This window comes from Xiphophorus couchianus, chromosome 20, assembly GCF_001444195.1.
Source record: "Xiphophorus couchianus chromosome 20, X_couchianus-1.0, whole genome shotgun sequence".
NCBI lineage: Eukaryota > Metazoa > Chordata > Actinopteri > Cyprinodontiformes > Poeciliidae > Xiphophorus > Xiphophorus couchianus.
In genome coordinates this window covers 5,545,009-5,561,064 of record NC_040247.1, presented here as the reverse complement: position 1 = coordinate 5,561,064, position 16,056 = coordinate 5,545,009, and the positions used below count along the sequence as shown (strand labels likewise).

Below are 16,056 nucleotides of genomic sequence, written 5' to 3'. Positions count from 1 at the left end.
GTTGATTGGATTTATTCCTGGGTTCTACATTTATCCCACAAAAACTGGTTATATTAAGTCCATTTTAATTTAATTATTAAAATAAAGCTAGGTGTTAAAGGGGGGATATTATGTAAAATTGACATTTTTGAGCTTTATAGCATGTTAAAATTTTGTCCTCTGTTTATGCCTGTTTGAGAATATTAATTTCTCAAACATGCATTCCTCAATGCATGTTTGAGAAAACCTTAAATCTTTCATTATAGCTGTGAGTCCTTTGTGTATGTTTCTAAAATGTCTCTGGGAACCAAAAACATTTGCCCATCTTTCTTTTCAAAATAGCTACAAAATAATTAGATTGGATGGAGAGTATCCATAAGCTTACATTTTTATTTTAGTTCAGGCAGTTGATATAGATACACTTTTTAATTGAAAACTGTGGTGAAATTGTAACTAAGATCAGAGTCTTTCTGAAAACATTCAAATTAAAATCCTGCCTAAAATGGAACGCAAAAACTACAAACTACATCTCTTATTAAGTACCTGTTTAGATTTCAGTTTAATTACAATGTGAATAGGATGACAAATATCCATTCACTTAGGAAAGTTTTACAGAAGTGATTTACAAATCCCTTTTCTATAGCAAATCTAGTATAGATTCTCTACTGTTTTGTTTCATTAAAGAAGTCAATTTACTTGATCAATGAAGAGATAAAAAAGAAAATTACAATGATTTGTGGATTTTTAATAAAAGTAAAAAGTAAAATGTATTTTTTATGGTATGTGGCAATTTCAATTGGCCAGTTTCAGTAACTGTGGTGAGGAGTTTGGATACCTCTGATCTAAGCTGTTGTATTGTAGCTCTGGCTGTGTGTTTATGATAACTCAGACCATTATGCTGCCACCACTATGTGTCCTTGTGGGGCTAGGGTTAGGATTAGCAGCTGTCATTCATGTATGTTTAACCGCAATTGATGGATAAAGTTGGCATTTCTGACTTTGTCCACTAGATGGTGACAAAGAAATTTTTAAATCTGCTCTTTTCATAATTTCATCTAATAGAAGGTCTTTCTAATGTATAATGCACTCTGACACATACAAAAGATTCAGCTAATGATGGATTTGTAATTGATGCTACTCCTGGTGATAGGTCACAGGTTGCCTTTTGACACCTTGACAGTAAATCACCAATTATTTCTGAGAACTGAATTACACATGACGCTGATGCAATCTCAAGAGCAGTAATTATTTTACCATGATCATATCTCTGATGCTTGATGCCTCTTGGATCACGATGGTGACTCACAGTTGCACCATATAGCGATCAGATTACACCACAGTGTCCAATTTGCATGTGATGCACAGTAAAGACGGTTGAGGAGGATGGAGAGACGGTGACGGCGTAGGGATAATGGGATTTTCACTCCATTAAACCCACAGGACATAATATCAGCGTGGGTATATTTTCTCAGAGATAATTACATGACAGAATCGGATGGTCAGATTTTACGTTGACAATGAAGCAGTTGAATAATTTTACACATTGAAATCGATAGTCAGCAGTGTCAAACAAAATCTATCTATCTATCTATCTATCTATCTATCTATCTATCTATCTATCTATCTATCTATCTATCTATCTATCTATCTATCTATCTATCTATCTATCTATCTATCTATCTATCTATCTAAATAAATAAATAAATAAAATGAGTAGGCAGTGATCTGATGTGTCCCGTGATTCACCCAAACTGGTCCTCAGACAGTGGGGTCGCTGTTTCCCTCCCACAGCATGGCAGAAAACAAAGGCGGCACAAACATGAGAAGCTTGGATGTCAGAGTGGGTGAACCCCAGCTGACCCCCTTCGGCCTGCACAGATGACAAAGGGCGCTGGTAATGTGCCATATCGGCCTTTAATGCATGGAAATGGTTTGTATTCAGACATAAATTGTTCACAGATCTTTCTTCTTTTTTTCTTTTCTTTTTTTTGCAACTGTAAGCACATATCTAAAAAATATAAATATGTATATTTTTTTAGATTATGTTTACATTGTGTAAAGATTAAACATAAATAAATAAAATTAAACAAGATTTTTCAAATTAGTCCCTTGGGGAAGGTCATTAGCAACAGAAAACTGTTTTTTGATTGAAATTACTGTAAATAATATTTGCTAAACTTAGACATAAACAACAGGAAATGAAGCAAACATTCCTGAGAACCAGCTAATTGAAATGAGTTTAAAGCCAATAAAAATGAATTTTTACCATCTTGTGAAAAAGAAAAAGCAATAAAAAATGTCTGGACAATGAAAACTGCAACTGACAGTCTTGAATAAAGATTCCTCCAGGGAATCTAGGATGCAGTGTCATCGATGGTGTTGAGTCAAAAGGGACACACAGGTTTTTTGATCTAAAGTGAACCAGTCATGCAATAGTCCTTAAGTGCATGAAACAATGTGCTATTCCTGAAAACAAAACTGTAAATGAGGGCAACACAGCACAGCAATGTGACCTCACAACATAAGGATTCAGGGAGAATGTAATTTCTTCCTGATTCCACTTAGTCGTACAATGCAAGTGCAAGTTTTTCTCAAGGTATAACAGAATCAAACTTTTTCCCAATCATGACACTACATACCATCTGTACATCATTGACAGGAAATGCAAGTTTCTTTTGCAGTTTCTGCAGGAAAATCACTATAAGCAGAATTTAAATGAACTGAACTGAATATTTCATTTGAAGATCATGAATGTATTCAAAGTTTTAGAGTAAGCAGAGCTGTCTGTATGTAGACTTAGTGTAAGAGTAGACTTGGTGTCTGTTTTAGTCTGTGTGTAAAATGTACACAAGACAAGACTATATTTTCATAATAAACAATGATATCAATGACTCTTGTAGGACAGTGTAGTCCTGCCTTTGCTTTATTTCAGATTATACAAGTACAGTGCCTCACATTTTGTCACATTACAAACCAAAACTTAAATGTATTTTATTTTTGGTTTTATAGGATTGTCCTAATCAAAGTACTGCATAGTTGTGAAGTGGAAGGAATGTGATATATAAACTGAAGTGTTTTTACAATTAAACTAGTAAACACGTCTGACCTGTCAAACAAAAAGTTGTGGACAAGTTGAAAGTAGGGTTCTGTTATAAAACAACATCTAAAACCTCAGAAAGATCTATTCAGTGCATCATCCAAATATGAAAACAGTATGGAAAACTGGAAACTTATAAAGAGATGAACATCCAAGCTATTTCAATTAAATTTCATTCAACAGAGTTTGTTAAACCCAAAGGGAAATTAAATGATGTTTCAACTTAAACTAGCCAAGTTTCTTCAAAGAGTCATTCAAAATGAGGATGACAGTGGGCAGGAACTTTTTCTGCATAAGTTTGCATTGTCATCCTTCTTTATCAGCTGGTTGAGTCACCGATGCAGCTTGAAAGTCTCAAGAAAGTGGAAGATGGAATAAGGTGCTCTGAGAACAAAACTGAAAATTTGTCCCAAAATAGAAAAATGCTCTGCATTGTGAAAAATGAACACTGCACATCACACTAAACCCACTGTACCATCCTTACTATGAAAATTAATTAATTTATTTCAAACATGATAGAAGTATAAAGTCACACACATAAACAAGGAATGCAAAAGACACATATTTTTATACCACAGTGATCTTAACATGCTCAAAAAGGAGTAGCAATTTATGAACTCCTACCCCATAAACTTATACCATATTTTCAGTCGGACCCTCATTATTGAGTCAAAAAAATAAAAAATCGACTTTGGTTAATTAATTTTCCATTTTATCTGGGTTTACATATGTCTAAATATATACATTCAGCCATACCCACACACACTCATATGCGTTAGCCTCAATTTACATACATATTAGTGCTATCGCTCACTCATATTTCTATATCTTGTGAAAATTACCTCCTTATATTTCCTTTTAAATTGTATTAAATTTTGACTTTGGTTTAACTCCTCATTTAACTTGTTTCCTAATTTTACACCATGAATTGAAATTCAAATACTACCATCTTTACAGTGAAGCTGGTCACAGTTAATAGGAAGGCTGATTGCGCAAAACAAGGCAATACTGGATGTCTACCAGTTACCAGTTAGATGTCTACCAGTTATTTTCTTCCAGTCTGACTGTGGTCCAATTTTACCAAGACAAGACTGTTAGAAATGTACTCTAAATCACCTGTAGCTGCAAGTACAAAAAAGGTGGTTCTATCCATGCATGCCACAGTGACCAGATTTTTATTCATAAAAATGTCCTTTTTTAACAAAAAACACAACAGTCTCCATTTCACAATTACGCAGCACATTGTTTCCTAAGAGTTTAGGAAAAAGAGACAATTTTTGTTGCACATGAACAGCAAAGAGTCTCTCAAGTCAACAATAACAACTGTTGTTACAAGAGTACAAATAAAAACTAGATTGATCAAAAATAGAATAAAAATAACAGATGCCACGTCTGTTACGCCCCCCGATTCACACAGATTGTTATATAATTCGTGGATTTAGTCATAGCTGCAAACCAATTTTCCTTGCAAATGAGGCCGGTTGAAAAAAATTCATTACAGCAGAATTTCTCATTGACCAGGTCACTAAAGCCAACGTCAAAAACTGATGTAACCCATGTGGAGGAACCGTTTGGCCCCCTCCTCCAGAGCGCTCCCATCACCATTGGGCGGTAGCAGCTTCCCAGGCAGCCTGAGCAGCTTGTGCGCATGTTTTCATATAGACTAACGGGGCAGGTTTTCATCATCATTGCATGGGGCTGATGTTCAGTGGTAGGACGCGACGGTTCGCAAAATAAAACCAAAACAAGACAAAGGCTTCTGATCGGACAAATCGACAAAATCAGGCGACATCATGAGCAAAGTGCAAGGCGGGATGAAATGCGTGAAATATCTGCTCTTCGCCTTCAACTTCATCTTCTGGGTGAGCCCGCGATGAAAATGAATTTGCGTGGAGACCTTGCTGTTCATATGTAACACTCGGATGTGTGGGCATATTCTGATGTTTTGTGATTAGCATACAATCGCAAAGGCAGAAGATTTCCGTCGTTTTTAAGCGACATAATCATCTTTTCCGATGGCAAGAAACTGTTGGCGCCTTTGTGATCCACTTCGTCTCGCAGTGGTGTTTACATGTTCAATATTTATGACACGCCATATGCGTACCATTTGTTTATACTGTGTTTTAATGGGAGCCTACTTTAAGAGTTTTAAAGAGAATATATTTCTGCAGATCGTTATTAAGCACCTGTTCAGTACACATCCTCTCTGCGTCTGCACTACCTCCCTACTTCAACCCATCTTAATACACATATTTCATTTTATTAATTTAACAGCGCTGAAGTAATATAGCAGCCTTGTTATAAATGATATATAAAGTGTGTTTAAATATTAATTTAGGAAAGACAATCTCTGTTATATTCAGAATGATTTATCTTGCATGTAAAGTACCCTGTCTACTCCACAGCACATGCTGTTCATTAGAGCTGCACTATGCTGCTATGTTTCCAACACATATCCCTTCTGATTTGGCATTGTGTTGTGACTTTCCTATTCCAATGCTGGGTTCAGTACACAGCATTTTTTTAGGAGGCATATTCATTTTGCAGAAGATGCTGCATCCGTTTGTTTTAGTTTGATGAGCTGCTTAGAGAAAGTTTAGATGGACCTTTGGCTACATGGTGCTTGCTTTTCATGCACTGTCTCATCATCTCACATAAATTAGCTGCTACAGCCTAGCCTATATGAAGAAGAAGAAGTCAAGCCTCAGTTAACTTGGAAAGATGGCCTGATTTCACAAGCCACACCCAGGCGTAAATACTAATCTGCAGAATCAATATGCCCGTTAAATAGCACCATTCTGACAACATAAAGTAGGATAAAATATCTCACAAAGAAACAAATTATGCTCCAGTAATAACAAAAACAAAACTTCTAGAAAAGACAAGTAAAAAAAGTGACATATATTGGTTTTTAAAGAGATACAAAGCAGTCTCTAATGCTTCTGGATTGCAGTGAACCACAGTAAGAGCCACTGTCTACAAATTGATGAAACAACAGTGGTGAATGTTCCAAGATGTGGATGGCTAACCAAAATTACTCTAAGACCGCATTGATAACTCTTTCATTAGTCCACAAAGGAACCAGACCTAACAGGGCAGAAAATGCATTTCCTGGAAAATCCCAAGGGAGAATTACTGCTCTGTAAAAAGAACACAAAAGCCTGTCCCAAAATGATTATGAAGGTAGTCAAAGTCTGGACATACAGTAAGTCCAATACATGTAAATGTGCATCAAAATTCCTCCACAGACTCATAACTTGCTGCTGCCAAGTGTGGTTATTAGGTTTAGGAGACAGTTACGTACAGTGTTTCACTTATGACCTTGTTTCTTTTTCTGTTTGCTCAAATTATCATTGGCAGATATTACAGTGAAATTAGTTAGATCATCTAACATTTAAGAGTGACAAGAAAGCAAAACGTATATTTTTTTTACAGTACTGAATATTTTTAGATTGTTTTAAATAAATTGCAAAGAATGAAAGAAATGTTGCATGTGAAGGCTTGTTAAAGAGAATTTAGATTTGTTTTAATGTTTTTCTCTTCTGTTCTTCAATTTCTTGTATAACAACTTCGGTTTTTGCTGGCATCAGTTACATATTCATTTGATTGCACCCCTGGTTTAAACTCACATAATCTTCTATTAGTTGTAAATTCAGAACCAGAGCTATTTTTCATTTCTTGCTCATTCAGAAAGGAAAATCAATACAGATACAAAGGCAAATGTCATTTTGGTTGTCAGCTGTGAGTACTGGTGTTTTACTGTTAAATAATACACTATATATGAGTTTAAGAGGCAGCATTGATTCTGTGCTCTGTAAGATGATCTCTTGTCTCACCCCAAAACTGACAGCAGCCTCTTTGTTTTTGCCATTTTGAGACAGAAAGGAGAGCTCTTGTGGCTAGAGCCAAAAGAGGCGTACAGTGCGCTGTCATTTTGGGGTGCACAGCCAACATGCAGCCAATGCCAACGTGAGTTACATCACCAAGGCGCTGTGAGGCTGGCACAACCAGTGGCTGAAGTGCACCCTGGGAGATGGCCCCCTGATGTTCTTGTTCTAAAAGTCCATGTAGACAAGTGAGATACTGCAGCAAGAATCTTCTTTTATTGATAATACCCATTAGGCAATGAGGTAACACTTTATTAGGCTTCAAAGGATTAGGAAAAAAGACAAGAAGGCGCTATTTATTGATCACACATTTTGGTTGTCTTCTTAGGATGTTAGGGTTTTGGTTCATGTGGGGTTTGAGAAAAAAAAAATTTTTCTCAGGGTTTGTTTCAAGTCTGGCCACACCCAAAACAGGAGCGACAATTCGCAGCAAACATACTTGAACTTTTTCTTTTCAGTTTCTTTTATCAGAGCCAGAGTTGCTGAAGAGGTGAACCATTAACATTCTTGGCACGTGCCTGTTTTGAATAAACAGAAAGAAAACAGGCAGTGAGCATCAGAAATCATCTCACTGGTGAGACAAGAACAACAGCGCCACCTACTGAAGAACGTTAACTAACAAGATGGTATAGTCAAAAAGAAGCAAACCATAGATTAATTTTAGGGGTTTGATCAGTCATTGATCTGGTAATTAATTTTTTTATTTCAGTTTAACATTCTGTGTCCATAACTACACCCCATAAATACTCCATGTCAATATCTAATAAGCAAAGATGAAACCAATATGGAAAAAAACTTAATAAAGAACAAAACATACCCAAAATTATTAGGAGCATTCAAAATACTTACCTCTTTTAACAATTATGTAAAGGGTTAGTACTTTGTTTTCTTGATTGTAAAGGAAAGAATAAGGACAATAAGGCTCAAAGTGTCACTATCAACTGTTAGAAATAAGAAAAATAATTTTCAGAAATCTTTATTATTTATTGTATTTTTGGTTTATTAAATTATTACTTTGGAAATGTGATCGTTTTGCAGTTGTCGGGCTTGTTGGTGCTGGCTGTGGGACTGTGGCTGAGGTTTGACCCAAACACAGTGAAGCTCCTGACAGGCGATGGCGCTCCTGACACCTTCTTCATCGGTACGTTGCAGTTTTTTGGTCTCCCTCGCTCACCTTACACAATTAAAACATTTTTCAACTTCAGTGCATTAAGAGTATATAATTTACATTTGAAGAAGGCAGCATGCTACATATAGATCTCGTCAATCCGTGTTTCCATTTAGGCCAATACCAAATTTAAAACAGCACATAGCTGTAAACTTGATCATAAAGTATTTCTATTTCTAACTTTAACATATTTAAACCTGAAATATAAGCTTACATCATTAGCTACATGACATCAGTAGGCCTCATATGAACGAGCTAATTATATCACATGGTAATGCGAAGTGTCTAAGTGTAAACCATGCAGGTTCCTCCTTTGTTTTTGTCTTCCAGAGAAGCAAACCTATGTCAGGATGCATGAGCAAATCCAATGTGTTAATAATTACAGTGAATGAAAATCCAACATTTAATTTCTTAGCAGGTCAGAATATTATATCAGACCAATAAAAGAAACGGATGTAATAATAAAACGTGGGCTTAAATGAAAGTGTAATTAATAGCAGCTTAAAGGGTGCTATGATTTTCAAATACTTTTCAATCTGATGAAACCTAAAGGGAATGGATATTCCAATTTATTGAATATAGATGTTTTCATCACTGCAATTTCATCATCAGTTGAAAGCATTAGTAAAAAATTGATGTTGCATTTAGATGGAAGATGGGTGCGGTTATTCATGTGGTCCATTAACCACTTACCACATACGTATGTCGCTTCCTGTTAGATTGAATCTACTGTAAAGTTGCTCTCATGTGAAAGAATACTGCTGGCTTCTGTGTGGTGGTTACTCAACATATTTGCATACATTTTTAGTTTAGAACATGTACGTTTTACCTTAAAGAATACTATGGCTTGTGGAAAATGAATGTTCTTAAATTACTGTGAAGATTTCCTTTTTAAGTTTTTTTATGCCATTTATTTAACAGTAGCTGTACAGGAAGGAGGGCAGAGAGCGAAGTGGAAGACATGCAGCAAATGGCCCAGGGCCGAGAATCGAAACCAAGAACAACTGCGTTGAGGACTGTAGCTTGTGTAAATAGACCACCTGCTCTACCACTGAGCCATGTGGCGCCCCCGGAGCTTTTCTTGTTATCCTAAAATAAACCGAAAGGAACACCTCAAAGTTAGCTATATTCTCAGATCCAGAAGGATCTGCAGGAGAAAATAGCAGCAAAATCTGTGAATTTTGGAAACTGCAAAATTGCTGAGTGAAAATGTTTATAAGTTATAAACTGATGTGTCTTGCATTGCCTAACAGATTTGGATTGTTAGAATGAATGAATAAATGAACTGCTCATGGAGATCTTTGGAAATGATAGAAATGCAGCCCTGTTTCGGGCTGCATTTCTATGTGATAACATAGAAATGTGATAACATTAACTTGGTGACACTTTGTAGTCAGGTGGCTTTTTGAATACTGAATGAGGTTTTTTTTTTTTTTTTTGCGTAACTCCCACTAAACACACAGCAGATTATTAAGACGTACAGTAGCGAAGACAAGCAGCCTCAGTGCTCAGTCCTCAATACAACAGGCTCTCTATTTCTTGTTCTGTGTAGGAGCACACGCTTTGAAAGAAGCCTGTTCTTGTTGCTCCCGTTTAGAGCATGACCTAAAATGGTGACTTCACTTCATCAACTCCCTGCTGTCCTGTCATGGAACCAGTTCTTCCCTCAGGAGGAGCAGGTTGGGTGTGTCAGTTGGAAACTCTCCGATTGTCTTTTTTTTTTTTTTAACCGTCATATCTTGGTTCACAGAATTTTAAAAATGTTGCGCACTGGAAATTGGAAATTTATGCAAAGTCAGGGTGAGATATCGTTACAATTTGGTTACATGCAAATATCCAAACACCTGTCAGTTAAATATATTTTTACTCTTATTTTTTTAATCTATTTTTATCAGTGTTTACTGCGGCTTCACTAAATTTCTTTAAAGAAAAAAACAAAACAAAACAAAAACCTGTTTGCTAAATTTACCATCATGTTTCACCGGCGGCAACAAAAAAACTTCGTTTCAGTGTACAGTAACTTTTGCTGAGTTACTCCTAACTGATGGCCTGATGGGTTGCTCATTAGGTCTGTCCCAAGAAACACCTTATGATGGATAAAACAAAGAGATCTTCCAAGAACTTTCTAATCTTATTGTTTTAAAATACACATGAAATTGGTTGCTATACTAACAGCGAACTTTGCATAGAAGATTCTGCACGCCAGAACATTCAAAATAACACCTGAACAACATTTATAGTAAGGATGAAAAAATCTGATTCATCGTGATAAATCGATTATTGAAATAATCAGCTAATTTAGTAATCAATAAATTAATAACTACAGTTAATAATAAGGCCGTGTGGTATAAGAACAAAACACTCAGAGCAGTAATTAAGCCAAAACTGTATAAAAACATATATATCTTGCATTTAAGACTAAAAACAAACCTTTATCTGAAAGTGGCATAGTTTTAGCTTCACCTGTTTTGGATTCTGTAAAACAATCTATTAAGGACCTTTTGCAATCCAATTATTAATTGGGTAATCTAAAATATAATCAATAGATTAGCCCTACACTGTAAGTCATGTAGATGTTAAAACTATGTTTTTAGCTGTAGATGCATCTTTTATTAGAACTGATACAATAGAGGAATGTTATAATATTAGCATATCATGTCAGTAGACTCATTAGAAATAAATTTATTGAAAATAATAGGTATTTCTGGTGCCATTTTGAGGTTTACATAAATATAACAACATTAGGAAGTTTAATTATACTTTTTCTATATTGTTTCCTGTACATGGGAATCAGAAACCTTGTTAGTATGGTTGATAATATAGAAAAATATCCCTGTTTAGATTCATGGAGGAACAACTTGATGAACAGTTCTGTCAGCAAGCCAATACTGCTCTGTGGAACCCTTCCTCTTGGAGGAATAATATTAATAACAGCTCATGTTCCACCTACATATGATGATTTAAAGCTTTAAAAATCTGAAGTAGCCTCAGTGAATGAGTAGGTGCATAATTATCGGAGGCAGCTCAGCATCTCCAATGAGTTAGTGTGTGCAGCATAAATCTGATTTACTCTTCTCGTTTTATGAAATTAGATCCAGGCTGAATGACACCTGGAGCAATTTGGGCATCTGTTTATTTGCAACATGGTTCCAAGGATCAGTCACAACAAAATAAATGCCATCGTAAAGTTCCCGGAAACAATAGTAAGGCATCACTAGGAACAATTCACCTCAGGCACGGAGAGCAAACACAGTGCTACCTTAATAAGACAAAAGAACAGCATTCCCTGTGGATGATTCACTTGCCTTACTGTCACCTCTGCACTTTCCAGTGTGTATAGAACCATCGCGTGTGTATATAAGATAGGGACAGAGTTTAACTAAGAGATGCAGATGAGAATGCAGATGTTTACACTTACTAATGCCTGTTTCTGTCTCATACCTGCTTTAAAAACCACCAGGGCTGCTTGGTCTGTGTCTGCAAGATGTCACTGGATTCACTAACAGGACGTTCTATAAAAGAACAAGTGTTAAAATGACTGACTGATGGAAAATGTGTAGACACCTTTTATATACAGTGGAAGATTTTTTGGCCCATCATATTTTCCATTGCAGATATGTTGGGCCAGAAAATTTGCTTTGAATCCGATCATACCACGCTTCAGCTCCCTCCAGGTCAGCAATCTACTTGCTCGCATTTCCCTGCGCTTTTGTTCGACAACAGGAAAACAACAGCTTGCATTGGGCCCATGTGGGTTAATTATATTGCTGCAGTGATTAGGCTCTAACCACGGACCTCGGGGAGCAGCCTGGTGTATAGTTGCAGCGTAGAGGAGGACTCAGTAGTGAAGGCTGGGAGCAGGGGAGCAGACAGAGGAGATGACGTCAACCAGACTGGAGACGAGCAGAGACGGTCGTGGTTACCAGCATTTGAGCCATCCAAAATTTGATTTGCAGCTTTACGAGACGGATGGTGTCTGTTCCACTGCTTCAGTTTCCAAGAACATGAAAGAACAAAGCCTACAAGTGAAAACAGCACCAAAATAACACAGTGGAAACTCGCTCAGATCAGTTTTGCTTTTAATTTAACATTGATTTCATCAAGGACATGGAAGATCTTATGGCTATATGTGGAGGGGCCAAAACCAGATCCTTTTAGTGGAACTGTCTCAACATCTTCTCATCTCAAAAAATCAGTTTACTTTAGATTTTAGATACATTATTTACAATCTAAAGGCAGTTTGTCAAAACCATTTACAAACACCCATATCTTAAAAATAATCTCTTTGAAGGGAGCAATCAAGTTGACAGCTAGCACTTATCTCCATAGAAAGCTGTGAAACTCGGTGTAGGAGAAGCCTGATAATCCAACTGTGAGGGTGGGAGGCGGCTCTGAAGTTTTGATTTGGTAAAGACTTTTCCACCTACATGTTTCTGCTGTTACCCAAACACAACAAACAGTCTTTTTATAAACCTTCACAAAGACATGAAGGCACGTTGGATCATGCTGCCACCATCAGGTGAAGCTGTGAACTGCAGGAAAATGAAAATTCTTCCCTCAAATGTTTAGATTTTCTGAGAAAAATTAACAAACACTGAATAATCATGATCAACCCTTCTCTGTCTTTCTGCAGCTGTTTACATCCTTCTTGGTGCAGGAGGCCTGATGATGGTCGTCGGGTTCTTCGGTTGTTTTGGTGCCATACGGGAGTCTCAGTGTCTTCTTGCATCTGTGAGTTCAAGTGCTTAAAACTAAACTTGTGTTGCTGTAATGCAAAACTTTATCTTATTTTTTCTCACTCAAAATCTAGAACTCGTAATTCTTCACTTTAAATTTCTATGGAGATTAATATAAATTTCTAGTTTCTTGTTTTATATATAAGCTATTACAGGGTTTCTATTACTTATTGAAAATGTTTTGAAATTATTTTTCATTTTAAAAGAAGCTGCTGTTTAACTAATTTAACAACTTTACTTATGATTCGTTTAAAAAACACTCACATTGTCTATATTTAAATCATAGGTTGTACTGTAAATGATCACTGTGATCATTTACAGTGATCATTTACTGAAAAATAATGTGAAAAATAAATACATAAATAACAAAGTATTTGCAACAATAAGCCTTCTTTCCCACTTTTGCAGTTCTTTGCCTGTCTTCTGATAATCTTTGGAGCAGAGATCACTGCTGGTGTGTTTGGATTCTTGAACAAAGAACAGGTGAAATAATTGATTATTGTTTAAGGAACAAATTACGTTATCTCAGCTTGTCAAAACACCAGGAGTTAATCAGTACTCTTTTGTTCTTTTATAATAGATTGCTGAGGAAATCCAGAAGTTTTATAGCGACTCCATTGCTGATAATAACATTAATGGCACTGCCGTAGCACTAATTTATCACAAAACTGTGAGTACAGCGTAGCTTTTGTCTCATTGTATCCTTAGACCTTGAATCACTGTCATAACCATATTTATTTACCTTTTGCATGAACAGCTGAATTGCTGTGGAGCTACCAATTTCGAGAAAAATCCAGAATTATGCCCAGACCAAACAGAGGACACGGTAAGATAATTGTAACACTTCTTAGTCACATGGTGGCAGTATAGCACTGATTCTGATTGACCACTTCAGATTCATCCATCAATCCATCCAATTTCTTACACCCTTGTCACTAGTGGGGTCGGGAGGGGTGCTGGTGCCTATCTCCAGCGAGACATTTCGGGCGAGAGGCGGGGTTCACTCTGGACAGGTCGCCAGTCCATCGCAGCACTTCAGATTCTTATTTGTTAAACCTTTCCTTTCTTTGAGTCTTTAGGACTGTCATACTGCAATATTAAACTTCTTCGATGAAAAGCTGCTCATCATTGGATATATAGGGATTGGCATCGCTGGAGTAATGGTGAGAATTTGGAAAACTTTCACCTTAAACTCTGATCTTTTACAATGTCTGAATATCTGTCTAAAGGTTCTGGCTTGTGATTTTCATACAATAATGAATTAGGAGTTTCATCTTGTTACCTGTTTATGTCTGTTTTCAGATTATTGGAATGATCTTCAGCATGGTCCTGTGTTGTGCGATCAGGAACAGCAGAGAAGTTATATAGTTGGGGTTATGACTCCCTCACACACACACACACACCCCCACGCACACACACACACACACATACTCACACAACAACAACTGGACCCCCACACATGCGTACAACCCTTTATAATCATTGTATCCGTATGGGTAGAGCAGCACCATGGTTGCATGTCTGACATTCCTTTTAGATTAGACTGGAGAGGTGGGGAGGTTAACTGCCCAAACTGCATTCAACACGACACGCTGGATCATTTCAAAGCTTCTCCCCGTGACTTTACCAGCCCAGGAACACTGATTTATTACTGTTATTTTCCATTCTTAATGCTTTGCTTTTTAGCATGACGTTGTGACACTCCCTGCTATTAACATGTTTTTGTTAGATGGTGCTCTGCAGAGTTTGTCATACTGAACTGTAGCTACAACACAATACATAAGGCCTTCTATGACACAAGAATGTTTATGATGGAGGAGTATTGCTGTAAATATGAACTATTTTACACATTTGCAGTCAACACTATTTATCAGGTCCATCTATTTGCAAAGTTTCTCATCAAACTTTGTGTGATTAAGAGTTTTGAGGACTAGCCTACCTTTGCAGAGTGAGTTTCCATTGTGTGCCTATTTGAACCTTTTAAGTTATAGTCTAACCTGCAACTACAGGATAACGTGTGCAATTTTACGTATATTTAACATGTACATAACTGTGCTTGTTCTCTGCCTCCACTTTCAAGTATTTCTACTGTACAGCACGAATGAAAACTCAAATTGTTAGGGAGGTCTGATGAAGAACTGCCCCTTTTGTAAATCTACAAATTTTTCTGAGGTCAGTAATGTGTTGCGCTGGGCTCTTCTTGAGCACATTTAAACTGTAACAGTAAACTAGTTTGCATTTTGTGGGAATTTCTGTGGATGTAAATTTTGTTTGTGTGCCAATAAGATGTGAAATAGAAAATAATACAGTCTGTTGTTCTGTTAATGATAATTAAACATACTGGGTGCTCATATTGAGTCGTTTTGTTGTTGATCTGCATTCAAAAGCTTGTTCAGTTCAGCCAAAACAGAACGAGTCAGTCTGACTGCAAGATAATAGCTACAATCACAACAGTTAAATCATTTAGCAATTGAAAACGTGACAAACCTATTTAATCTTGCCATCACGTGGAGACTTGGGTGGCTTACTAGTTACAATAGTGCCAAGTCTCCAGAACAACCATTAGACACAATATACTGTACATGCCAACAGATTGTTAAAGGTTTTGCAACACCAATAAAAATGCATTGGGTCTAATATATGCTGATGGTGCTCTAACTGGAATGGTATGTTCCAATCAGATAAGATTAAAATTTTGCTTTTCAACAAACACTCCAGTTAGGCTTGGTGTAAAACAAAGGATTTTATTTTCCAATGTCCTTGTTAAAATTAATTTCATCGTGAATACTGCCAATTCCAGTACATTTTAAATATACAATGAAAATTTTGAGGTCTTTCATTGCAATATTTACCTAACTCAATATAGTTTACCAGAAAAATTCAACTTTCTGCCACGAACTTCTTCTTGGTGAAAACTTCTTGGGCAGGCTGAAGAGACCCAAAACGGCCAGACAAAAAGTATCGTTACTGTTTATACTCCAACCTTATGTCTTCTGGAAGAATAAGCGTTGAAAAGGGGGTTCTACAAAGTATAATAAGCAGTGGTGCCAATAACTTATTCACCAGCAATGAAGGATCAATCCAACTTAACAAATGTACACAAAAGGTGAGATTTTTTAATTCAAGAAAAAAAACACACTAGGGGTGCTGTAAGGACACTTTTACACTAAAGAAAAATATTTGCATTAA

General features: G+C 36.5%; 1 protein-coding gene across 1 annotated transcript; it reads left to right on the top strand.

The window, feature by feature from the left end:
- Window positions 1-4,671: 4,671 nt before the first annotated feature.
- On the top strand, window positions 4,672-15,220 carry tspan2a (tetraspanin 2a). The gene is made up of 8 exons (XM_028002562.1): window positions 4,672-4,938; window positions 8,002-8,104; window positions 12,765-12,862; window positions 13,276-13,350; window positions 13,448-13,537; window positions 13,625-13,693; window positions 13,947-14,030; window positions 14,170-15,220. The coding sequence occupies exons 1-8, from the start codon at window positions 4,870-4,872 to the stop codon at window positions 14,233-14,235; spliced, it is 654 nt and encodes a 217-aa protein (XP_027858363.1). The 5' UTR covers window positions 4,672-4,869; the 3' UTR covers window positions 14,236-15,220.
- The last annotated feature ends 836 nt before the right edge of the window (window positions 15,221-16,056 follow it).